The sequence below is a fragment of the Eucalyptus grandis genome, chromosome 11 (genome assembly GCF_016545825.1).
Source record: "Eucalyptus grandis isolate ANBG69807.140 chromosome 11, ASM1654582v1, whole genome shotgun sequence".
Lineage (NCBI taxonomy): Eukaryota > Viridiplantae > Streptophyta > Magnoliopsida > Myrtales > Myrtaceae > Eucalyptus > Eucalyptus grandis.
In genome coordinates this window covers 46,029,570-46,056,804 of record NC_052622.1, presented here as the reverse complement: position 1 = coordinate 46,056,804, position 27,235 = coordinate 46,029,570, and the positions used below count along the sequence as shown (strand labels likewise).

The window sequence follows — 27,235 nt, the reverse complement described above, 5'->3', positions numbered from 1 at the left end:
CAATACTCGCACGTAGGTGCGCGAATAATTGCGCAATTATTAGGCTCACTTAGTTTTTGGCATGCTTGAGCGTTTGCGGTTTAATTACCACAATCTCCTTTATTTTTATTTTATTTCATACTTAACCTTTATTAGTTGAAAAGTTGTTTTTGTTCATTAAGTATTTTGGAAATTATGAAATTCAAAATTTTATTTAAATTTTTTTTATTCCAAATTTTTAATGTGCTTTTTCAAGATAACCTTTGAAATTATACTTATTCAGTTTGTAACCTTTCCGAAAGGTTGCATTTGTTCACTTTGCAATTTTTCTCAAATGATTGCCTTTGTTCACTTTACAATCTTTCCCGAATGGTTGCTTTTGTTCATTTTGCAATTTTTTTCGAATAGTTGCCTATGTTCTTTAAGACCCACATTTGTGTGTGTGTCTATATATATATATGTCAGTTTTGGCATGAATGAGAATCAAGTCATTTTGAGTATTTTTTCCAAAACTATAGCCATCATTTCAATTATTTCCTAGAAAAACCCTAGATGAATACTAGAAATCTAGTACTCTCATTTGAGATTTTGTTGTATTTTGAAGAATATTTGTCCGTGACCATTAGCAATATTGTAAAGCAAATAAATCTTTAAAGAAAGTGTTATCACATCTCAAAATCCAACTAGATTGCTCTATCCAATTTGAAGCCATATTTTTCCACAATTTTAAGGATTTGTTCATTCAACAATGGAGTCAGAGACAGTCAAAGTCATGAATCAAGACATGGTCAAATTGGACCAATTCGATGGGAACAACTTTGCTCGCTGAAGGGACAAGATGAGTTGCTCTAAAGATATCCTACATACTAGATGGTAACTTGACGCTTATAGAAGATCGAAAACCTACTACTAAGGAAGGACAGCCAAGTGTGGAAGTTAACAAGGAGAAGAAGAAACGTGCTGAGGATGAATTGTTATGTCGTGGACACATTCTAAATACGTTGTTCGATCGATTGTATGACTTATTCACTAAGATGAAGTCAATCGGAAAATATGAAATGCACTAGAGTTCAAGTACAAAATGGAGGAGCAAGGTACCGATAAATATTTAATTGCGAAGTATTTTGATTTGAAGTTTATTGATACCAAACCCTTATTCGAAGAAATCCATGAATTGTAAGTGCTTACCAATAAAATTCATACCTCAAGATTGATATTTCAAAAGCTTTTCAAGTTGGAGCAATTATTGCAAAATTGCCTCCAAGTTGGAAATATTATAGAAAAAGGCTTATGCACAAGTAGAGATAAGCATCAGTCTAGGGTCAACTTTGGGCAGACCCTAGACCAGCCTAACCCCGCCAGTCCCGATCCGATTCCTAAGGGAACTGGGTCGGTCCTTGGTCTTGAGATCCATGGACCACTAGAAGCTGCCAGGTATACCGATATATTATACTAATAATGCTCATCAGAAGCTGTTAGATATACCGATATAGCATACTAATAATGCTCACCAGAAGCTGCTAGATATATTGATATAGTACACTAATAATGCTCACCAGAAGCTAACTGATATACTACTTGCTCGAAGCTGATATATCGAGGCCCGCAGGCTGATATAGTATATCGGTATATTGCTCGCTCTAAGCTGACATATAGCCCGCAGGCTGATATAATATACCATCTTGATTATCTAATCTTTTCACCAGTTTTATCATACCCAATAAAAATAATCATGTGTGGGTATACGGTCGGTCTTAGCCAAAATACAATATTTTCCCTTTTAAAATCCCATTGATTTCAACAGTCCACAAATTCATTTTTAACGTTGTAAATCGACACCCAGTAATTTTTCAATTAATTACTGGAATTAAATAAATTTTGAAATAATTCCCCAAAATCACAAATCACACTCAATCAGCGTAAAATAACAGTCAATTAAATAAACAGAATACACTACTACAATCATCATAAAATTTCAGTTACCCGGTCTAATTTTCGAAAATTAATTAATTAATTAATTACAGAAAATAATTAATAAATGCCAATAATGTTCACTTAGGCCCGTAAAGCCTAATTAAAAGCGAGACGAGTCCGAAAAATTTCCGAACCACTTTTGATAAATACTAGAGTTTATCTAGGCTCCAATTACTCTACTATAACCACCTAACATGCATCATAATCCTAGCTTAGCCTAAACTAATCAACCATTAAACGTCATTAATTTACTAAGCAATGATTAGTGAGTTAAACTCACTTGATTAATGCGAAAACCGGTCCACGGAGATGGCGACGGCGACGCAACGACGGCCGATAAACCCCAAAGTGGTGACGCCAACGCAGGCCTGAAACGAGCTGAAATTGGCCTCACGAAGGCCACGGTTGAGCTTGTTTTCTGCTCCCGCACTGCTGGCCTTGCTACTTCGATGGAGATGCAAGTTGTCTTCGTTGGAGCTCGGCTGGAAAGGAGCTGCCATGGTTTCGCTTGGCTTTGTGGCAATTGGCGTCGATCGAAGGAAATGAAGCAAAAGCCGCATCCAGGCAAGGAAAAATGAAAGCGAAATGGAAGCCGCAGAGAAAGAAAATAGGGCAAAGGCGTGAAGATGGGAAAGAAGAGGAGGAGAGAGAGAGAAGCGGCGTCTTTGACCGCACCAGCGAAACCAAAAAGGAAAAGCAGAAAAGGGGAAAGGATGGGGGACAGCTGGCTTCTTTTACCGGATGAAAGAAGGATAAACATAGAGAGAGAAAGAGAGAGAGAGAGAGAAGGGTCGGTAAGGATGGGGCTTTTGAAGGGAAGGAAGCCAAAAAGCAAAGCAGAAAAATCCAGGGTGTCAAGTGCAGCTGACAGCCTTGATCGAGAAGAGAGGGAGGAGAGAGAGTGACGTGCAGAGAGAGAGAGGCGTGCGAGAGACGTGAAAGAGAAGGGAACTGAAGGAAGGGGGAAATTAAATAAAAACTCATATACTTATCCATCCTTGGTACCACAAGTTCTCACACAAATTCCTCTTGCCCCTTAACACAATCTTGATCAATAAATCCATAAATAGCCAAGTTGATATCCACAAGTCGCAGCCTTCGCACCGACCTCTAAATTTTACAAATAAGGCTTCAATTCCTTCATCAATTCTCCAATTTAACATCCAATTTTGCTAAGAAAGAAACCCACACGATTCCTACGATTTCCTCCCACTAGATAGCTCACTTAGAAGGCCAAAAATCCTTTCAATTTGCTCAAACCGAATTTCCATTCGTTTTTCGAATCATCCAAATCGATTTTCTGTAAGAATCCCGAACTTGTCGAAAATTTATTGAAAGGTGAGTCGACATTCCTAAAATAACTTGTGACATGATAGAACTTTTAAATTCTGAATTCGGGTTTAAATTCGCGGTTAATTTCAATCTGACACTATTTTAGTGTGACCTAACCTACTGGGTAGCTTTTAAGAATTTTTGATGCAATTGACCCGTGGTTGATTTTCTTCGAGCCACATGTACCTCTTCGACACATTGACGGCTCTCGGTTGTTGTGAAAACCTCAAGATTTCAAATACAAACACAAGGTGCCAAAACGACAGAAAATCGATAGGCTAGTTATCTCGTGAGTGGCCATCTCAGAGAAAAGCACTATAGTTGCGTCGATAAAAGGTCTGATTCATTCAATTGAAAGTGGAACTGAATTTTCAGAATATCACAACGCTTCCCCTCTTATAAAAATTCCATCCTCGAAATTTAAACATTTACAAATCTTAATAAAAAAGGTGGGGTTATCGTCGTCTCATCGAGTCTTCACTTTCCCCATTTGCTTTTTCAGTCCCGTGGTGTTGTCAATTCACTTTGACCAAGGGGACCATCTTGGTACAGAGAATCTATTCTTTCTGATCCACAATCCGAACCAGGCTTTCCACATACGACACTCTGTCTCCCATGTCTAATTCTTCAAGATTTAGCACGTGGGTCGGGTTAGGCTCATATGTCCTCAACCTCGACACGCGAAAGACGTCATGCACTTGCGCCTATCTCAGCGGCAATGCAAGACGATACGTTAAAATTCCGATTCTTTCCATAATCTCAAAGGGACCTACATATCTCAGACTCAGCTTTCTCTTCTTGCCAAAGCGCAAAGTATCTCTCATTGGTGACGCCTTCAGAAAGATGTACTCACCAACTTGGAACTCCGCTAATCTTTGTAACCATTCTGACAGTTCTGAGCAGTCTTTAATCTGTCACTGATATTTGCAACTGCATCCACTGACTGCTGAACTAACTTTGGGCTAGTGATTTTTTATTCTCTGACCTCATCTCAACAAACTGAAGTTCTATACACTCTACTCTAACTACTTCAAAAGGAACCATCTAAAAGCCTTGTTGAAACTGGGAACCTCGGGTCTAGATCTAATATAGATTCGTCACTGGCATTCCATGCAGACGAACTATCTGACGCACACCCACTTTTGCATGCCTATTCAAATCGAGGTCCTTTCGTATGGCGATAAGGCAAGTCGACTTCATCAGTCTGTCGACTACTATCCAAATTGAATCATTAGCCCTCTGATTCCTCGATAAGCCCGTCACCAGGTCCATCGCGATGTGCACTCATTTCCATTCTGGGTTCTCGAGAGGTTACAAGAGTCCTCTCGGCTTACCAAACTCGATAACACGTCGGACATTTAGCGACATGATTAGTGACGTCCGTCCTCATACCGAACCACCAGTAGTGTTGACGCAAATTCAGATATACCTTCGTACTACTAGGATAAATGCTATAACTGCTACGATGCTTCTGACAAAATCTCCTCTCTAAGCTCTACATCGTCAGGTACACACAATCGTCATCGGAACCTCAGTGTTCCATCTTCAGAAATTTGAAAGTTAGCCTTTTTGTTGTCGGTATCCTCTTGCAGGATCTTCTGAACATCTGGGTCTATCAATTAACGCATCTGGATTCTAATATGCACACCCGGCTCAATTCTGAGGGTGGCCATGAGACGTGAAAGGTGACCTACCCCAAATTTGAAAACCGAATCTCGAGTTCTCTCAAGTAAAACCCATTTCTTAACCATCATATGCGCAACTGAAGACTCCTGACTCAGCGCAATTGCGACTTAATTTGTCTTTCCAAGGTGATACAAGACATCACAATCATAGTCCTTCCGAAGCTCTAATTCATAACGCCATCTCATATTCAACTCCTTCTGAGAGAATAAATACTTGAGACTTTGATGGTCAGTGAAGGTCTGGAATCTTTCTCCACACCAATAATGTCTCCAAATCTTCAGGGTGAAAATAATTGTTGCGAGTTCTAAGTCATACATCAGGTAATTCAACTCATGAGAACTAAACTGATGAGACGTGTATGCAACAACTCTACCATGTTGCATCAATACAACCTTGTTCTAGGAACGACGCATCACTATGAATCTCGTATCATCTAGGACCAGATGGTACGGTCAGCACAAGTGCGGTAGTCAGCTTCTACCTAAGCTCTTGGAAACTACGCTCGCACTTGTCTATACATACGAACTTTTCTTCTTTCTTCAAGAGTCGAGTCAACAGCGACACTGATGCTGAAAATCCTTCCATGAACCTTCTGTAGTAACCTGTCCAACCCAAACGGCTTCTAATCTCTAATACTGTTGTCGGTCTTGGTCAACTGATAACTGCTTCACTCTTGGATGGTCCATAGAGATTCCTTCACCTGAAAGCACGTGGCCTAGGAACACAACACGAGTCAACCAAACTCGCATTTGCTAAACTTAGTATACAACTGATGAATCCTTAAAGTCTGCAGCACCATTCTCGAATGGCTCTCGTGCTCCTCAACACTCCTCAAATACACCAGAATATCATCGATGAACACGATCACGAACTGATCTAGATATACTTTGAACACTCAATTCATCATATCCATGAAGGCAGCTGGAGCGTTTGTCAAACCAAATGGCATCTCAGTACTTTCATAATAGTCGTCTCGAGTACAAAACACTAAATTTGGTACATCTTCCTTTCAAATCCTCAACTGATAATACCATGTCCTCAAGTCAATCTTCAACAATGAGCACTTGTTTTTTACCATCACCTGGTTGAGTTGACGATAGTCGATGCATAATTGCAATGAACCACCTTCCTTTTTCACAAACAAAATTGGTGCTCCCCAAAGTGATGCACTGGTATATATAAATCCCTTATCCAGTAATTCTCACTTCTGCACCATCAGTTCTTTCAACTCAGACAATGACATCTGGTAAGAAGCCTTAGAGAGTGGCTTTGTCCCGGTTGTTAACTCAATCGCAAATTCTATCTCTTTCTCTGACGACAAGCCTAACAATTCCTAAGGAAACACATCTAGAAATTCTTGGACTACTGAGGTGTCCTTAATCTTCAGTTCTTCAATATGTCTTATCTATGACAATCGCCAAGTAACCTTGGCAACCCCCTGTCTAACAAACGGGTTGCCTTCAAGCGATGAGATTAAGGAAATCGAGGGTCCTTCTCGACTCCCCATAAACTCGACACTTTCACATGCTAATGGATTAAGCTAGATTACTCCATGACAATAATTCATTACCACAAGATTCTCCATGAGCCCACTCTATTCATATATGACGTCAAAGTTATATCTCAGCAACTAGTCGAGCACGACTATAGTCGGTGATGCTCCTTTCTTCAGCTTTATTTCAATAAACTGAAATTCTACGAACTTAGCCCAAAACTCTACTGCGCTACTCTAATAAAATTACCCCAAAACATTCTTCCTCTGATCGGTGCATGGTCAGTTCAATTCTTGTCCCTTTCGCCATCCTAGTGGCGTCCTATCAGTGATAGCGGTGTCTGTGCTCCCTTGGACTCACACCGATAGTCCCTTACCTGATGGCCGTGCTGGCCACATCTATAGCACATTCCCGTTATACCAGGGCACTGGATTGATCAATGCTTCTTTCTACAAACTCGACACACATCTAGTGAGTCCTCTGTCTTCTGTCGAGTGGCAGCATACACCCCTTTCTTGCACCTGAGGCATGTTCCAAGTACCCCACTAAATATTCTACAGTGCATTCCCTCATCTTGGGCTTCGAGTGCCGAGATGTCCGATGCACACCCTAAAGTTCCAGCAGTTCACGATTCGAAGTTAGCAGAGTTACAAAGCACGGTTGTTTGTGGGGATCGGGGAAAGGGCAGCTTTTGGCTTCAAAAGATGCAAGGTGCGTTATTGCAAACATGGTTGGTGCCATTCTACAATGATTTTGGGTGGATGAGGAGGGCGTCCAAGGGTCTTGATAGGCATTTAATTGAAGATGGGCTTAGCAATACGATTCTCACACTTTGCCTCTACCCGGCAACAGGAAATAATGCTTGCTTGGTTCAACAGATTCTTGAATTCAAGTGAAGATTGTCCAAACATCCAAAGAGGTTTTGAAGTTTGGTGGCGAAGGGCTTTCGGAGGAGAAATGGTGACCACCGGCGGCCACGGTTGCTGCAGACTCGCGGGAAGTGCGAGAATTCATAAATCATTTATCTTGATCGAACACTCCTTCGCAATAGGCTATCCCATCATCGACGATGGCACTTGCGATCCCATCGGCCTATATCGACAATCCTTGACCAGGCGGCCGTGATGGCAACACCCGTAACAAATTCTTGTCCTAAGGAAAAACATGAGGCCGATCCCTGTCGTCTCCCATAGGAATGACATACTCCCTTTTGACTCGTGCTGACTTGACTATCCTACCCTTCTTATTGGGCGGAATAGAATACTTTTCTCTTTGACATCGGTCTTTTCCTTAACCAATTTCCATTTCTGCCTGAACTGAATCTTGACTTAGATACTTTGTTCTTTGATCACAATTCCAGGTTGGACCTCAGCAGATGCGGCAACAACGGTGATTACGACACTGATGGTGGTAGTGACAGCGGCAACAGCAGCGGCTTGGTCCTGAGCTTGCTGACTCAACAAGTTCCCACGGGTCACTAGCACATGAACGATCTCATCGAACCTAGAATCGCTCGGTGCTGCTACACTAGTACCAACCTGCAGCGGTACTCTTATGCTCGCGCTAGTATGAGCCGGCGCTCCACCTCGACCACCTTCAATACCGATCTCTGTCGACGTTCTACCCCGAGTCATAGAGGCTACAGACCTCTTACTAGGAGTCCTCAACTCCTGATCACTCATGCTACAGGATCTTTATAGAAACTTATTTTCTAATTCCAATACCATATTAGAATTTGAGTGACTCACAAAACAAGCTACCAATCAGCTATCAATCACATGCACCAACATAAATAAAGGCCATTCCTACTAACTATCTCATGACTCATCGCACCTTATCACTCCAAATACAGACCTACTCTGATACCACTAAACAAGGATGTCACGTCTCGATCCTCCGAGCACGTGCCCGTCCCTCCTTGGTTGATTAAATTGCGATGTCCCAAGACGCGTTGTCGACCCATTCACTTTAATGCGCATGCGGAAGCAAATTACTAATCCCCTGACAATAACAAATGTGGGATAGAAAAGCAGGGAAACAAATCATAAACACAAGCCTTTTATAAACATTTCAGGTTTATACATAATACCAGGATGTTTACAAAAGATCAGCTCAATAAAATGGGAATTGTCCTATGACTTACTAGCTAGACACGTTCGCCAGTTCTTCAATCTCTTCCTCATCAATCTCCGGAGCTTTGGGTCCTCCTCAACTGCCATCTAAGGACTTGAAAATGTTATCCCACAATGGGGTGAGACAACGTCTCAGCAAGTTCACTCCCTAAGACTCGATTAGGAATAAAATACGCCCTGAGGACTGCCTAGGCACAAACAAGAGTTAGAGAACTTACCTTGGCCTCAGTTCCTTCCTGTAAGTCAATATAATTCAGATACCATCCAATCATTTCAAGCAATCAGATCGACATATCGATCAATCGACTCAGTCGATTCCATGTCATCGAGACCATTCCCCGATCATCTCAATCAATACTATCTATAAAGTCCAATCATAATCAAGATTGCTCACTCTAAGCTGATAATAGATAGTATAGCTCACCAGAAGCTACCAGATATACCGATATAGTATGCTAATAATGCTCACCAGATGCTGCCAGACCAGAAGCTGCCAAATATACTGATATAGTATACTAATAATGCTCACTAGAAGCTGCCAGATATACCGATATAGTATGCTAATAATGCTCGCCAGAAGCTGCCAAATATACCGATATAGTATACTAATAATGCTCACCAGAAGCTGCCAGATATACCGATATAGTATACTAATAATACTCACCAAAAGTTGCCAAATATATCGATATAGTATACTAATAATGCTCACTAGAAGCTACCAAATATACCGATATAGTATCCTAATAATGCTCACTAGAAGCTGCCAGATATACCAATATAGTATACTAATAATGCTCAACAGAAGCTGCCAGATATACCGATATGGTATCTTAATAATGCTCGCCAAAAACTGCAAGATATGCTGATATAATATACTAATAATGCTCACTAGAAGCTGCCAGATATACTGCTTGCTCTAAACTGATATATCGAGGCCCACAAGCTAATATAGTATACTGGTATACTGCTCGCTCTAAACTAACATATCACCCGCAGGCTGATATAGTATACCATCCTGATCATCTAATCTTTTCACCAGTTTTATCATACCCGATAAAAATAATCGTGTGTGGGTACACGGTCGACCTTAGCCAAAATACAATATTTTCCCCTTTTAAATCCCACTGATTTCAACAGTCCACAAATTCATTTTTGGCGTTGTAAATCGACGCTCGGTAATTTTTCAATTAATTACTGAAATTAAATAAATTTTGGGATAATTCCCCAAAATCACAAATCACACTCAATCAGCACAAAATAACAGTCAATTAAATAAATAGATCACATCACTACAATCAGCATAAAATTTCGGTCACCGGTTATCCCAATCTAATTTTCGAAAAATAATTAATTAATTAAATAATTACATAAAATAATTAATAAATGCCAATAATGCTCACTAAGTCCCGTAAAGTCTAATTAAAAGCCGAGATGGGCCCGAAAAATTTCTGAACCACGCTAGATAAATACTAAAATTTATCTAAGCTCTAATTACACTACTCTAACCACCTAACATGTATCAATAATTAACTAATTCACTAATCTATTCTAACTAATCACATAATCCTAGCTTAGCATCAACTAATCAACCCTTAAACATCATTAAATTACTAAGCAAGGATTAGTGAGTTAAACTCACTTGATTAACGCAAAAACCAGTCCACAGCGATGGCGACGCAACGGCGGCTGATAAACCCCAAAGCAGCGACGCCAACAGGGGCTCAGAACGGGCTAAAATCGGCCCCGTGAAGCCCACGGTTGAGCTGGTTTTCTGCTCTCGCACCATTAGCCTTGCTAATTCGATGGAGATGCGGGCTGTCTTCGGTGGAGCTCGGCTGGAAAGGAGCTGCCGTGGTTCCGCTTGGCTTCGTGGCAACTGGTGTCAATCGAAGGAAATGAAGTAGAAGCCACGTCCAAGTGAGGAAAAATGAAAGCGAAACAAAAGCTGCAGGGAAAGAAAATGGGGCAGAGATGTGAAGATGGGAAAGAAGAGGAGAGAGAGAAGCGGCGTCTTCGACCACACCAGCGAAACCAAAAAGGAAAAGCAGAAAAAGGGAAAGGATAAGGGACAATTGGCTTCTTTGACCAGATGAAAGAAGGATAAACAGAGAGAGAGAGAGAGAGAGAGAAGGGTCAGTGGGGATGGGGCTTCGAGAGGAAGGAAGCCAAAAAGCAAAGCAGAAAAATCCAAGGCGTCAGGGGCAGCTGGCAGCCTTGATCGAGAAGAGAGGGAGGAGAGAGAGTGACGTGCGGAGAGAGAGAGAGGCACTCGAGAGACTTGAGAGAGAAGGGAACCGAAGGAAGGGGGAGAAATTAAATAAAAAGTCCTATACTTATCCATCCTTGGTACCACAAGTTCTCACACAAATTCCTCTTGCCCTTAACACAATCTTGATCAATAAATCCACAAATAGCCAAGTTGATGTCCACAAGTCGCAGCCTTCGCACCGACCTCCGAATTTTACAAATAAGGCTTCAATTCCTTCAACAATTCTCCAATTTAACGTCCAATTTTGCTGAGAAAGAAGCCCACACGATTCCTATGATGTCCTCCCACTAGATAGCTCACTTAGAAAGCCAAAAATCCCTTCAATTTGGTCAAACCGAATTTCTGTTTTTTTTTTCGAATCGTCCGAATCGATTTTCCGTAAGAATCCCGAACTCGTCGAAAATTCCTCGAAATGTGAGATGACGTTCCTAAAGTAACTCGTGACATAACATAACTTTCAATTTCTAAATTCGGGTTCAAATTCGCGGTTAATTTCAATTTGACGCTATTTTAGTGTAACCTAACCTACCAGGTAGCTTTTAGGAATTTTTTGTGCAATTGACCCGTGGTTGATTTTCTTCGAGCCACACGTACCTCTTCGACACATTGGCGACTCTCGGTTATCGTGAAAACCTCAAAGTTTCAAATACGGACACAGGGCGCCAAAACAACAGAAAAATCGGTCTAGTATCGATCAACGAGAATTTTGCAAATTAGTGGAATCACCTACATTTAACCACACATCTCAATCAAACCAACCTATCTCTGATCTCTTATTGATTTTTAACTGTGCCGTAATGACCCTTGCAAACTAACACAGTCGAGCAATCTATTCCTGGTCAAATTCTCAAGTCTATTGTGTTTAAAATCCCTTAACGGCCTCACCTGATAAGCTAGTTATCTCATAAGTGGTCATCTCAGGAAAAAAAAAAAAAACACTATAGTCGCGTCGATGAAAGGCCCAATTCATTCAATTGAAAACAGAAATGAATTTTCAGGGTATCACATGTCGAGCCTCGGCCGAGGGCCGGTGGCCCCAACCAACCGGTGGCAAGTGCATGCCCTCAACCCTCGCCTAAATCTGGGGCGAGGGCACACAAGCCCTCTCTGCCAGTCGGCTAGGGCCGCCGGCCCTTGGCCAGGGCTTAGTAGCCCTGCCCAACCCTCCCCACCTCCTCGGCAACGGCGGGGAGGCAAAGGCGCGGCGGCGAGGCGAGCCCTCCCGCCAGTTGCCTCTCCTCCTCCTCCTTCCCCCTCCTTTTTTATAATTAATTTTTTAAAATTGTAATTTAATTAATTATTATATTAAAATTCTAATTATACCAAAACGACGTCGTTTTGACACTTTGTTTAGCCACATCAGCAACAAAACGATGTCGTTTTGTGTGCAACTCGCCGGAAAATTGCCACGTTAGTGTTTTGACCAAATTTTCTCGCTGGTGGCACTTAAGTGATCCATTTTGTTTCGATTTTCGGCACTTAAGTGTCACTTTCGTAAGTTTTGACACTTAAGTGTTCGTTTGTGCCAACTTTTGGCACTCCAGGGGTCCGGGTATCCGAAAAATCGGCCAGAACTTCAAAGTAAGGAACGTGCATAAATTTAAGAGAACACAAAAGAAAAAAAAATGGTTATTGTTTTGTTTATTGCAAATAGGGACACTATGCTAAGGATTGCATTCGCCGTAAAAGCATATCAAAGGACGAACAGTCCAACGGTGAAGGCATATGTGAATTTGATTGAAGAACTATGTGGCCATGATTTCAACCATGTTTTCGAACATGAAAATTCCTTAAATTAATGATTCACTGGCTATGGTTTTTGAAATTAACTGTATTACTGTTCAATCCTGTTGGTGATTAGATTCTGGAACCATAGTCCATGTGTGTAAGGACAAATACATGTTCAAGCAATTTGAAAATACTGTCGACTCAAATATTCAAAAGGTCCCGATGGCAAATAATGCTCTTACAAGGTTGCTGGCAAAAGCACAATGGAAATAGACTTCACTTCCAAAAAAAAAAAAAGCTTAAAAAAAAAAAAAAAGCTTACTCTTCTTAATGTGCTATTTATTACCAAAATTAGGAAGAACCTAGTTTCTATTTATTTACTTTGTTAGAGGTGGTTTCGGATTTTGTTTGAATCCGACAATGTTATCTTGTCAAAGAATGGACTGTTTGTAAGAAAGAGTTATGTCAATGATGGCATGTATCAACCGAGTATCAATAGTAATATTGCTAATTCTATTTATATTGTTGAGTTTCATTTTTATGACATAATAGGTTGGCACATATAAATATTCGTCATTTGAAAAATATGAAAAAGTTAGACTTGATAAATTTTAATGGTGAATTTGATAAATGCAAAATATGCGGTAAGTCTAAATTACCTAAGAAACATTTTCCTAATGTTAAAAGAAATTCCAATTTATTGGATTTGATTCATAGTGATATATGTAAATTCAATGGCATGCTACCACTTAGTGGTAAAAAGTATTTTATTACATTTGTGGATGATTGTAGTAAGTTTTTCTATGTTTATCTTATGAGGTCGAATGATGAAGCATTTATTATGTTTAAGATATATAAGGTTGAAGTAAAAAATCAATTAGAAGAGAAAATCCAAGCTCTACGCTCAGATAGAGGTGAAAAATCAATTCGCGTCTTTGCTTCCCTTCGGTTAGACGACATTCGAGTAAGAAGAAGAAAAGCAAACGAAACAGGAGAGGAAAAACCTCAAATTTACTCATCTTGTGTGGTTCAAGGGAAGGATGGTTCTGTGCGTATATTTATACGAAAAGCCCAGTGGGCGAGCGACGCACTTTCGCTGCCATTACCTCGGAAGTTTCCTTCCATGCGTAACGTAACGCGTTCTCGAGCAGATGGAGGGGAAGCCAATTACCTCGAAATCACCAAGACAAATTTCGGGGGTGCCTGTGCGTTAACTCCGAAGTTTCACTCCCACGCGGAACGTGACAGAGCAACGTGAAGACGGGGCTACGACGTGTTTCCCGGGCAGGTGGAGCCAGAAGATAATTTCGCAGAAGTCACCTATAAAAAGAGCCTAAGCGAAACCGAAAGCGATCAGATTTCGCGGACGGCGCGTCGACATCGGGCTCGTCCGGCTACAAGTTCGACGTGTCGTCTCAAAAGCGAAAGCAATCAGATTTCGTGGACGGTGCGTCGACGTCCGGTTACAAGTACGACGTGTTCTTAAGCTTCCGAGATCCCGACACCCGCTACACGGGGGCGGACGTCCTATACGAAAGTTTAGTCAAGGCCGGATTTAGCGTCTTCAGAGACAAAGAAGAGCTTCCCGTAGGCGAAAAAATTGGACCGGAGCTTGAGCACGCGATCCACGACTCGAGGATCTACGTGCCGATCTTCTTGGAAGGCTACGCATCCAGCCCATGGCGCCTTCAAGAGCTCGCGCACATGGTGAAGCGTCGGAAGGAATCAGCGGGACACGAAATCGTGCCCGTATTCTTCGGTGCGAGCCTTTCGGACGTCAGGCTCAAGAGGTGTCCGTACGTCGACGACCTGCTCGGGCACGAGAGGCGTTACGGCGAGGAGAGGGTGCGAGAGTGGAAGGAAGCTCTAAGGGAGGTCGCAGATTTCAAAGGATGGGACGCACGAAACTTAGGGTAAGTAAAAGAAGAAACTTTTTTTTTTTTTTGGGTAAAGGTAAAAAAAAAAAAAAAAGAAACTTTAATGGCCACCTCCACCAAACTTATTTATATACATAGATTGCAATCCAATATGTGCTTAGAAGGGCTAATTACGATTGGCAATTTAAGGTTCAATGGCATGGTCGATGGTAATGATATCCAAAGTTTTGGTAAAGACATTTTATAGCTTCTGCGCATGTTATGCTAGAAATGAAATTTGAGCTAGTCTCGGACTGTGGCTGGTTTGTGCTATATCTGAGATTCAAAAAGCAGGAGTGTCTATCGTGCCGACACGGTCCGCTTTGCTAATTATCAACCTGACAAATTCCCTGGAGAGATAAATAATTGCAACACCTTCAGTTGAATGGTTTATCTTTATTCTTTTCCCTTAAGAATATGTAGAAGCGGTAAGAACTTCTTTGTTGGATCACCGTCATGAGTACGAGAGAGATGATGCTGTTAGGGATGCTCTAGATTCCTAGATATGCTCGTCTATTGCTGATATAGTTGCCCCTCTTTTCTTCTAAGACAGATGATTTATTATGCATGGCAGGCTTGGTAAACTTGTTAAAGATCTTGTTCGAGAGCTTTCTATTAAGCTGAAGAAGAGACAAAAGGTTCTTCCTGAGCATTTAGTTGGAATTGATGGTCGAGTCAGACACGTGATGCAGTTGTTGGACTGCGGCTCCCCGGACGTACGATTTCTTGTTGTGCACGGGATGGGAGGCATCGGCAAAACAACTCTTGCCATGGCGGTTTACAACGAGATATCTTCTCTGTTTGATGGTTGCAGCTTCCTTTCAGACATCCGAGAAACTTCACTAAACGGTGGCATCGTAAGTTTGCAGAAACAGCTATTATCCGATATCCTGAAGTGGTCCACAGATGTCAATGATGGCAACGATGGTACCAACTTGACACGAGAAAAATTTCGCAACAGGAGGGTCCTCATCGTTCTTGACGATATGGATGAGCTAGAGCAGCTCAAGAAACTGAAGGGCAACAATGACTGGCTTGGCCCAGGAAGCACGGTTATTATTACAACCAGGAATGCGGGTCTTCTGGCATTTCTTCCTAAAGAGAAGCTTGCTTATGAGATGATGGAGATGGATCCTTGGCATGCTCTTCAACTTTTCAGTGAGCATGCCTTCAGAGAAACCCTACCCCAAGATGATCTCGAAACTCTTTCCAATGAAATAGTGGCCACTACCGGAAGAATTCCTTTGGCTCTTGAAGCGTCAGGTTCTTTCCTCCGAGGCAAAAGCCCCGAGGTATGGGCAGAGACATTGGAGCGTTTAAGGAAAGTACCTGATAGGAGAGTCCAAGAGACGTTAAGGATAAGTTACGAGGCATTAAGCCGGGAGGAGAAGCAAATTTACTTGGACATTGCATGCTTTTTCAACGGCGAAGAGAGCACATCTGCAAAATATGCGTGGGAAAGTCGTGGTTATTCCCCTGAAAGCAGACTTGCTACTCTCAGGGAAATGTCTCTGTTGAAGATAGACCGTCAGAATATTCTTCGGATGCATGACCTGATCGGAGATTTTGGAAGGGAAATTGTTCGAGAGGAAAATCATCTGAATCCAGGAAGTCGAAGCAGGCTGTGGAAACTTGACGAATGCCTTCACGTACTTCGTGAACAGGTAAAGTTATTAATAAAATAAAAGTACAATTTCCTTCGTAAAAAGTTGATAGAATTCTGGTCATAGGAAGAGTTTACTGCTCCTTGTATGCACATGTTTCTCTGTCTGTTGTAAAAATCCACTGATGCGTGCTATCTGTGCAAGGCTGATGACCAGAGAGAGAACAATGTGGAATCACTTAGGCTACAATTATCAGAGGTACAGATGCTCACAAGTCAAGAACTTGAACATCTACCAAATCTAAGGTTTCTTGACCTTTCACTGGGAAATTTCGTCGGAGATTTTGCTCGTTGTTTCTCAGAATTACGCTGGCTATCTTGGCGTTGCTGTCCTGCACACTTTAGAGCGACCAATTTCTCTGCATGAAATCTAGCCGTTCTCAAGCTTTCTAACAGTGAACTTGGAGATGATTGGCCCGGATGGCACCAATTCATGGTACAAACAGTTACGCGTGCATCTAATGTTATATTTATTGTTTAATCATACATGCCTGCAATTGCTCATTCCCCCTTTCTGATATTCTGTTCATCAACAGAAATCATCTAATTTGAGATCTCTGGAGCTTGAAGGATGCAGCAGCTTAACTAGATTCCCCGACCTCTCTGCCTCATCTACATTGCGAAGATTGACTATACAAGGTTGCCAAAGCTTGGTTGAAATTGACAGATCAATTGGTAATCTGGAGTCTTTGACAAGGCTAGATGTGGAAAGTGTTGGAATTAGGGAACTTCCAAACTCGATTGGAGAGCTAAAGAATCTTGAAAGCTTGTTTTTGTCCAGATGTTATGAGCTAAGAAAGCTTCCAGACTCAATTGGAAGATTGGAATCGCTCCTTGAGTTGGATTTGTCTCACACAAAAATAGCAGAATTACCTGATTCAATTGGAAACATGAGGAAGTTGAAAGCGATGAGGATAGGTCAGAGTGAGATAAGGAGGATCCTGGGGTCTATAGGCATGGTGGAGAGGCTTGAAGAATTTCATGCAGAAAACTGTGCGAATTTAGAGGGAGATAGATATTCCCAATGAAATTGGTAGTCTATCCTTTCTAAAAATCCTGAACTTATCTCACACGGGCATTCGATCTATGCCAACAACAATCAACCAGCTTCCTCTCCAGGAACTTGACTGGGAAGGTTGCCATAAGCTTACACAAATCCCAAATCTTCCCCCCAGTTGGATTAACCAGTATGTCGAGTCTCGCTCATTGGAGACAGTCCCAGAACTCTCAAACCTGATAAATTTAGTCAATCTAATTGTATCTGACTCCATTGAGGAATCTCTTTCCAACCTATGGGATGCCGATTTTGTCCAAACTCCTAACCTAAAGTGGGTTGGGAGGATGTCTAGACTGGAGACGCTGAAGCTGGTACATAAAAGCATTATTGCTCCACCGACCGAGTTAGCTCTTCTTAGCCTCAGGCAACTAGTTCTGTCTTGTTTTGACATGACCATGTTGCTTCCTTCAACACTGTCCATGTTGAAGCTTATAAACTTCAATTCATTAGCAGAATTCTCGTGCCATTCCAACTTGAAAAATTTGTCAAGTCTAGAGCTATGCAAATCATGGATGATGGAAATTCCCCTCAACCGGTTTGGACAACTGGAGAATCTGTGGGAACTGACCGTGTCAAACTGCACACCTCTTGGGTAGTTATCCCGCTTGTCAGGCTTGAAGGAGCTCAGAAAGTTGCACTTGTTGAACTGCCCGAAACTAGTTGAGATCCAAGGTCTCACCAAACTGGAATCGCTGGAAAGCATAAGAATTGTGGGGTGCAGTTCCCAGTGAGTTTGCCTGATCTTTTGATGTTGAAGAAGTTGAGGACCATTAAATTCATATTCTGCAGATCATTAGTGAGTTTGCCTTCTCTATCTCAGGTAGCTTTTGATAATTGTTATCTAGTAGTTGACAGATGCGATAAGCTATCCAACTACAATGGACCTTACTGGCTTTACAAAAACAAAAGGCGATGTCCAAATCCCCATTCGCGCCCATGAGGCAGAGCGATTGAGATTGTTTTGTCTGCCTGTACCTTCTCTTTCCTTTTTTTCCCATTTTGTTGTTTTTCTTTCTTCTCAGCTTCCCAGTCGGCATACTCTGGATTTGCAGGGGAAGCTCACGCGTGTAAAAGACATTACATATGCATAAGCAGTCTTCGACTTCCTCTGAACTAACACTGGATTTGATCTTAGTTTCTTCTTTTATATAACTAATAACTTAATTTTGGAACCTCTAACACAATTATTAATGTAGTGTCGATGGCTAAATCGAAATGAATTATATCCGCAAAGAGATGGCTTCATTAGGTCGTCAAGTCTCAAGCATTGACGATTTGCAGTGGAGTGAGTTGGCCATGGCTTTGCCATTTTCAGTTGTTTTTCGTTGTAAGCAGGAGATGCCAGATTTTTTTCCTTTTACAATCCCATGTTCTCTTTCACTCCTATCTTTTACTAGAAAGGGAAACAAAATAAGTAAGCAAATAAATAAATAAAACTCATCTATGTCAGGGAGAACTAAGGGTGCGTTTGGTAACGCTTTTATTTTCGGGAACAATTTCTAATAAAAATTATTCTTTTTTATTCTGTTTCCGGGAACAATTTCTAGGTATTTTAAGCCATTTAGTAACTACCCAAAATTTCAATTCACGAAATAGAATTGCATTTGGTACCGTGCTCAAAATTTCTACTCCAAATTATTTTTTAAAAATTTTTAATTAATTTTATTACTTTTTTTCCTTTTTTTCTTTTTTCTTCTTTTCTTTTTTCCTTTCTTTCTCCCATTCTTCTTCTTCAAGTGGCCGGTCGCCGGCCTCGAGATGACCGGGCGACCGCCGAGGGCCAATGACCTCACCGGAGCGTCGTTGGCCTCGACGAGGCCGACCCTCGTCGGTGAGCGTCACCAAGGCTAGCCGAGCCTCGCCAAGGGAGGCTCGAGCGAGGCCCGCCTAGCCACCGGCGAGGGTTGGGCTTACCTCTAACAAGCTCGCTGGATCTCACCTTGACTTGGTGAGCTCGCCGGACCGGTTGCCGACGGCCGGCAGCGGTGGGTGACGGACAACATACAGCCACCGCAGTGGTGGCAGCAAATGAAGAAGAAGAAAGAAGGAAGAAGAAAATAAAAAGAGAAAATAGGTGTTTGATTCTAGAATTGTTCCCGGGAACAAAAATTAACTTTTTCTTTAATTCTTGATTCTGTTCCAAATCTACTTGAGAACAAAAAAATATAAATTTATTCCCAGAAATAAAAATTTTACCAAACGCATTATGTTCCAAATCTACTCTCAAGAACAAAAGAACATAAACAAACACTGTTTTGTAAGTTGCCAAACAGCCCCTAAATGTTCGATTATTTATCAAAACCCGCTATCGTGCCAAAAGTTTCCGTCGGATCACTTAAGTGCTAAATCAGAGAAAAAACGATCACTTTGGTGCCACCAGCAAGAGATTCTGGCCAAAATAATTACGTGACTTTTATATTTATTTTTAAAAAAAAAAGTCAACATGGCTTAAGACTGTCCACAGTGGATGGCATAAAACGACGCCGTTTTCCTTTCTTCGTAAGAAACAACATCGTTTTATGCCATTCCACGTGGATTCACTTACAAAACGACGCCGCATTGCTCTACAACCAAAAACGGTGTCGCTGAAAAGGGAGTAAAATAGGGTTCGTATACGATTCTCGCTCGAGGCCAGCTGTAGCTCGCTCACCCACCGTCATTCGCTCGCCCGCCGTCGCTTGGCCACCGCTATAGTTGCGCCACCGTTCACAGTCGTTCGCTGGCTGCGTCCCCAACTCTCGCTCACTCAAGTTTGTCATGTTCTACGTGGGTCAATTTAGTGAAAAATTTAGGGTTCGACAGGCCGGTTAGGGCGCGGAGGGCAAATTAAGGGCTCGGCTCAAGGAGAAAGTGGTGGGGAATGTAGTGGGGATCTCACTTTTATGGGGACCGAATAGAAAAATTGAGGGTTCCGTCATTCGTTCGCTTTCTTTTGTGGGGACAGAATAGAAAAATAGGGGCGGGGGGGGAATGGGGGCTCAACTCGGAGGGAAATAGTGGTAGGACCTTACTTTGTTTAATTAATTGGATTGCTTCTGTAGAGAACAGAATGTGATTGAATTAAAAATGGGTGGTGGGGATCTCACTTTGTTTATTCAATCTGGTTTCCTTTGTTTCTATAAAGGCACCGAATTGAATAAATTGGTCACATTTGTTTCTTGACAACAAAACGACAAGGACATGTATGTGAAGTTGCTGATTCTATCATGTGGTCCCGAAAACTAATGACTTTTTTTTTCATTGGGTGCAACATCAACATGAACGAGAATCGAGTAGGCGTCATTGTTTGTTTTGGTGGAGAGTTTGTTATTAGCGCCGAGGATTGGGAATATAATGGTGGAAATGAACGTACTATCTATGTCAATGTTCGGAAGCCATCATATATTGATTTTCTGAGGGATTTGGTGTATTTTTTACAATGCAAAGTGCAAAAACTACATTACTGTGTTCCTAGGAAGGAATTGAAGGATGGCTTGAGATTTTTTAATGATGATAATGGTATTAAAGATATCATTTACCATTATCTTCACAGCGAAGAAGCTAGGGAATATGTTGAGTATTATAATGAGGATGACAATGACGATGACGATGACGATGGGGATGGGGATGAGCTGACCACCACTAAAAAATGAGAAGTGAGAGATCCTATTCAAGCGAGTAATCAGGTCGGGGATGAGTTTAGGTTAGATGAAGGGCAAAATGAGAGGGAGAGAAGTCATATTAATAGAGATGAATAAACAGGGAGATGTCCTAAAATCTTGGGTGAAGATGTGGGCGATGAAGACTTCATTGGATTAGAATGGGAAATTGTTATATCTAGTGAATCGGAAGATGAATATTTTGCTTCAATAAGTTTCCCAAGCGGCGAAGATGATAATGAACTCGCACAGTCAAGACAAAAGAAAAGGGAATTGCTTAGAAAAATTTGCCACTTCAGCAAAGAGGATCGAGCCAGTAAATAGAGATAGAGCTCCAGCTGAAGGTAATAGAAGTGAAGATGAAGAAAGCTGCGGTGATGAAGTTGCTAGTTCGGAGAATGAGCTTGACAATGATGATGAAGAACCTACTTGTGGAAGAAAAAGTAAGTACCCTTACTATGATCTAACAGTTGATAAACCTGTTTTGTCTGTGGGCATGAGATTTGACGATGCCAAACAGTTCAAGGAAACTGTTGTCAAGAACTTCATTGCTGAACAAAGGAGCGTTGAATTCATTAGAAACAGGACGAAATTTGTGAAAACTAAGTGCTTACAACCCAATTGTCCATGGAAGCTCTATGGCACGCTGAGTAAGAATGGGCCATTTCTTATTAGGTCATTCCAGGAGGAGCTATTGTTAAAGATAAATACTTGTCCAATTATCTTTAACAATAAAAAGGTAACAAGTGTGTGGTTATCGAAGCATTTTTTTAATACTATCAAAGTAATGCCCGAAATCAAGAGTCCTTAATTTCAACTGTTAGTGAAGGAGCAATTAGGGGCTAATGTGTCAAGGAATCAATGCAAGAGAGCTAAGATGAGAGTGATGAAAATATTGGTGGGTGGGTATAAGGAAAAATATGCATAGGTATGGGATTATGCTGGCAAATGCATGCTTCAAAACCCATCTAGTAGGGTATATGTAGAGATTGTGGAGATTTTATGTATGTTTTGATGCATGCAAACGGGGCTTCTTGGCTGGTTGTAGAAGAGTTATAGGATTTGATGGATGCTTTCTAAAGGGTTTATACAAGGGGGAGTTGTTGGCTGCTGTGGGGAGAGATGCCAATAATCAAATGTTTCCGATAGCTTAGGCGGTTGTGAAGATAGAAAACAAGGATATTTGGTCTTGGTTCCTAAAAAATTTAATGGAAGACCTTGACATAACCGATGGAGGAGGATAGGCATTCATGAGCGACCAACAGAAGGTAATTCCATTGTCAATTAATTCATTCACTTTTTTTTTGGTAAAAATTAATTCATTCACTTTTAATATTAATCACTTGCATATTTTTCCTGACTTGTATTTATTGGTTTGAATTTTTGTAGATACTTATTCCTGTATTGGCTGAGTTGATGCCACATGCTGAACTAGAACGTGTGCGAGGTACATTTATGCAAACTGGTCAAGGAACTTCAAAGGAGATAGGCTGCAGAAGCAATTTTGGCAGATAGTGAAGAGTACCAACATGGCTGATTTCAGATTAGCCAAACAGGGATTATTGTAACTGACAGATGATTGGTGCACTCTTCCAGATAGAAGCTAAGCACTAGTGTCGAGCCTTCTTCAGTGAAGAGTTCAAATGCAATATCATTGATAACAACCTCAGTGAAGCTTTCAATGGCAAAATTTTAAAGGCCAGGTGCAAACCAATCATCAGCATGCTTAATGATATTCGAGTTAGGTCATGACTAGACTGCATAGGCAAAGAGATGAGGCAACGAAGTGGACTAGAGACTGTGGTCCTAGGATTGTGAAGAGATTGGATGCAAACATTGCTGCTAGTAGGTTCTACCATCCAGTTTGGAATGGAGACAATGGATATGAGATTATTGAAAATCATGATAAGTATGTTATCAACCTGGATAGAAGAAAGTGTTCATGCCGAGCTTGGCAACTGAATGGAATTCCCTGTGCCCATGCCATTTGTGCTATTCAGATGAAGCAAGAAAACCCATATGATTACCTAGATGATTGGTACAAAAAAAGCTCATACCTTACTTCGTACCAATTTATGATGCAACCTATCAGAAGCAGTAAATTTTGGGAGCCAACAAATCATGAAAGCCCTCTACATTTGCCACTGAAGAAGCAAATAGGAAGGCCAAAAATGAGACGAAAAATGCAGTAGGAAAAGGCATCAAGTCAGAGGATGAGTAGGATTGGGGCAAAGATGAAATGTTCCTATTGCACAAGGAATGACACAATAAAAAAGATTGTGAGATGAAAAAACAGCATTAACAGCAAGATGTAATGGCTAATTTAGTGCCAAGGACATGACCTACTAAAAAGCTTCTTGTTGGGCCTACTAAAGGGAGGACAGAAGGCCCTGCTATAATGCCTATTGAAGGGCAGACAGAAAGCCCTGCTGTAAGGTAAGTATCATCTTTGCCTTAGTAACTTTTCAGTTCATATTCGATAGAGTTTGATAGTTGACCATGTGTATTGGCTTCTCTTGTGCTTTTCTTTTGTCATACACTTGTAATTTGAGAAGTTTTCTCCATTTGTTTCCACTATGAAAATGAGTAAATGTCTAATTATTCATTGTAATTGGTCATAATCCTGATATAATACATTGTTATAACGCCTACTAAAGGGCCAAAACAAGGCCCTATTGTAGGCTTAAGTGCAAGGACAAGGACTGGAACGTGCAGGATAGCAACAACAACAATTGAATCCATTGTTGAGCAAACGAGAAAAAAAATTCCTGTAAGTTGTACATCGATGTGTTTGTCTTTTATATGCTGAAATTTAAATTTGTCATGTGTTTCTCGGGTGAGAAGACGAGTAACTACACAAGTTGCAGAGATTGCTTCCCCATTTGTTACTGCTGAAAATGATGCACCACAGCAAACAAGAGGGGCTCTTGGAAAAAGATTTAGGCAATATGGTTATGGGATTTACATAAATGAACGTACTGGAATGACTATTTTGAATGTAAGATTTGTAGGCCTCATGCATTTAATTTGTTATACTTCAATTCATTTGGTTGACAATATTGCTATGTTCTTGTAGCTTGGGAGAACTTCGGAGGTACTTCTCTCTCAAGGTGGGCCAACTCAAGAATCAAAGGCGCAGCCAAAGAAAAGTGCTCCAAAGAAGAAGACAGTGGATATAGCTGCAAAACAGCCATCCAAAAAAATAAAAACCTGGCACCATTTCCAGCTCAACTAACGATTTGGAGCAATAGTGATCATATGGACCAACACATGAAAAGAATGTGACAGAAAGCCCAGTTAAAGAACCTGCACATCCAGTTTAAAAGAGTGCTCGAATTATGAATCAATTCAAAACTCCAAGAGGAAAAGAAGATCGGGGTGTTGTGCATATTGACTGATGGGAGGATACTGGACATGGTCTCTTTTTATGTGATGTTGGACATGATCTTTTTTATGTTTTCTTCTTTTAGCATGGTGTTGGATATTATATCGTTATTGATAGTAGTTGCTACCATTGTTTTTTTAGGAGGGTGCATATTGCCATTGTTTTTTTTTTTTTTTTTTTGAAGAGGATGCTGAACCTTGATGATTTAGGAGTGAAGTTAGACATGTTCTTCTTTTGTAAACAATCAATCAATGTTAATGGCCATAATTGTTTTTGTTATTTTCTCTTATGTTGGTTTCGGCTAGTAATGCTATCAAGGCAACAGTTATGCTGAATAATGTTTGTTGTTGGTGCAATATTCTTATGAGGTTGATATTATTTTAGATGTGTACATATACTATTGCTGGTTGAAGTTGTGGATGCTAATGAATTTGTGGGTTCTAGTTGTATGTGCTGGTGTAAGAACAAAATGCACCAGCTCGCCTTGGTGTAGTTGTGGGAGCTACATCTTCTTACATGAGCAATTTTGAGTACTGGTACATCTTGTTGCATCAACACTTGTATGGGCTGTTGCAAGAAGATACACCAACAACCCAACTGGTGCAAAAACAAGATGCACCAGCAACCCAACTAGTGTAAGTCAAGTAACGTTTGAAACTAACATGTTCTTTTTTTTAAAACTTGTGCAACACAAGTGATCACTTTGTAATCACAACTAGCACTTAAATGATCACTTTTATAAAAACTTGACACTCAAGTAATCACTATTTACAACTTATGGCATTGAAATGGTCAGTTGTGAATTTGCCACCATCCATTAATTTCGCTATGGTTTACAGTTGCAGCAAACCAGCAAACCCATTACCAAATAAAAAATACAGCAAAGCATTATATCTGAAGCAAAAACTAACCAAAACAATCATTGACAATACACAACTAAACAATAAAAGTTTTAAGTGCTCACAACTAATGCATTCCAACTCCAACCTTCCATTTCTATCATAGATTACAACAAAACCTTCTACTCCATACCAAAATTGTAGCAAAGCAAAAACACATTTTACTTCCATTTCCACGTCTTCGACTATGGTAGACATACAAATTTCTTCTCATTACTCACTTCACATTTGAATAAACTACACAAGAGAATAACAACACAATCAACGCTCGATAAAAGTTTCTTTCAATTTTCAGCCTCGAAACCTCCCTCTTCAAATGGTCGACCAAAGATGTTAAACCCTTCTTTGAGCTTGCATTGGGTCGACATCCTCCAACTCGTCCATTAATGTAGGTGGAGGTTGATGTCGGCCTTTAAGTAACTCCAAGATCATCTCTGTCGCTCGATCAGAGAATTTCCTATCAACTCATTTGAAATATTTACACTTCGAGCCTTCTCTATATCTGCTGCAACCATGGAATCTTCTCCCGGGATTCAACCGAGTCCCAGATGTTATTCTCGGACTCGGTAACCCACAATAACAGTAACACTCATCACCTAATTCGCTTTTTTTATAGGAATGTGAGCCACTACTGAAACTTCAGCCCTCCATTTGCAAGAGCGAGCTGATAACTTTGGGAGAAAATCGAAGTATGCACTCGAATTGGTCAAATTGGGGATTTAGGGTTTTCAACTTCCAGTTCTAGTCGAATTTGGGGATTTATGGATTCTTATTTGGGGAAAAGACGTTAAACAGCATCATTTTGTTGTTTGTATGCTGATTGTACTCTCCAACGATCCACGTCAACTTCAAAAATTAATAAAAAATTATTATGTTAGATTTTCGGCCAACCAGATCGGCATTGGCACTGAAATGATCGTTTTTCAAAATTTTTGGTACTTAAGTAATTCGGTGGAAACTTTTGGCACCAAAATGAACGCCGTACACAACTTTTAACATTGATAGTGTACTTACCCCCAAAACCCGTTGATCGAATGTGCTTATGGGCTTATCATTCGTTGTCCCGTTATTATGCTACTTCCCATGTCCTATCCAGTAGACGGCATTTCTTTGACTAAAAGCCCATGATTTTTTTAAAATGATTAATATCACTGAAAACCTTAAATTATTATAACACTAATATCTAAAAATAATTTTGTATCATTATTACCCCCAAACTTGTAAACATACTATAGAGGCTTGATGGCCAAAAAAAAAAAATAGAGTTTTAGTCTAGTATAAATTTGGTTATTATGATGACACGAAAAATAAAACGGACAATGAGCATTTTTCCTTTGAAATAATCACTCTTTTCGAAATCGAGAATTTTAATTCCTCACCGTGAAATGTTTGTCCCTTCTTTCTAAACCCAAGTAAACCTCACTTCAACCCCTCTCTCTCTCTCTCTCTCTCTCTCTCTCTCTCTCAATCAATCACTTCGATTCGAGGAATCGATTGAACGACAACGGAGGCAAATGCGGTTCTGCTTACACGTGTGCCTCGTCCTCCATCTCTTCCCTCAGTCTCGAGCTTTTCCCATCTCGCGATTCAGCCCCAAGCACACCTCCTCCGTTGGTCTGTTCTATCGCGTCCTTCGCTCGAATATCGAGCTCCAAGTTTCAGTGCTGATAAAACATTCCCTCATTCTGGAGTTTCTTCCTTGTGAATTTTGATGGGCAGTTTTGAAGAAGTGCTTGACGAGGAAAGGCGAGACTTACTGATGGGCTGCCCAAGGAGTACTCTGACGATATGCGTGTTGCCATCTTGTCTCTGGGTTTCTTCTTCGTAATCGTCGTGGAGTTTTGATTTTTGAGTGTTTGTTTAGATAATTTTTGCTGGTTTTGCCGTCTACTTGAATTCTGGAATAAGTAAATGACGCATCCAAAGTGATGTTTGGGAAACTGTCGAGCTAATCTAATATCCTGTTGCAAAGATAATTGAGGATTTTCCATAAAAGGCTAGCTAACTTGTGTTGTACTTGACTTCCGGAACCGTGGCCTTGAAATCATTTAAAATGAGATAGTAGGCGTAAGTGAAGGATTGAC

At 40.8% G+C, this 27,235-nt stretch overlaps 2 protein-coding genes across 2 annotated transcripts in view; both read left to right on the top strand.

Annotated features, from left to right (window-relative positions):
* Positions 1-27,235, top strand: part of LOC104427949 (protein PALE CRESS, chloroplastic) — a 63,241-nt gene that overhangs the window by 16,046 nt on the left and 19,960 nt on the right. The window lies entirely within an intron of this gene.
* On the top strand, positions 13,745-17,200 carry LOC104427950 (disease resistance protein RPV1-like). Its single transcript, XM_039305388.1, has 5 exons — positions 13,745-13,798; positions 13,944-14,506; positions 15,084-16,173; positions 16,318-16,371; positions 16,709-17,200. Exons 1-5 carry the CDS (start codon positions 13,745-13,747, stop codon positions 17,198-17,200), a joined length of 2,253 nt encoding a protein of 750 aa, XP_039161322.1.

Coding starts and splice junctions, on each gene's coding strand:
- LOC104427950 (XM_039305388.1), top strand. CDS start 13,745: ATGGAGGGGAAGCCAATTACCTCGAAATCACCAAGACAAATTTCGGGG. Junction 14,507..15,083: donor TGGGACGCACGAAACTTAGG/GTAAGTAAAAGA, acceptor TATGCATGGCAG/GCTTGGTAAACTTGTTAAAG. Junction 16,174..16,317: donor TTCACGTACTTCGTGAACAG/GTAAAGTTATTA, acceptor TATCTGTGCAAG/GCTGATGACCAGAGAGAGAA.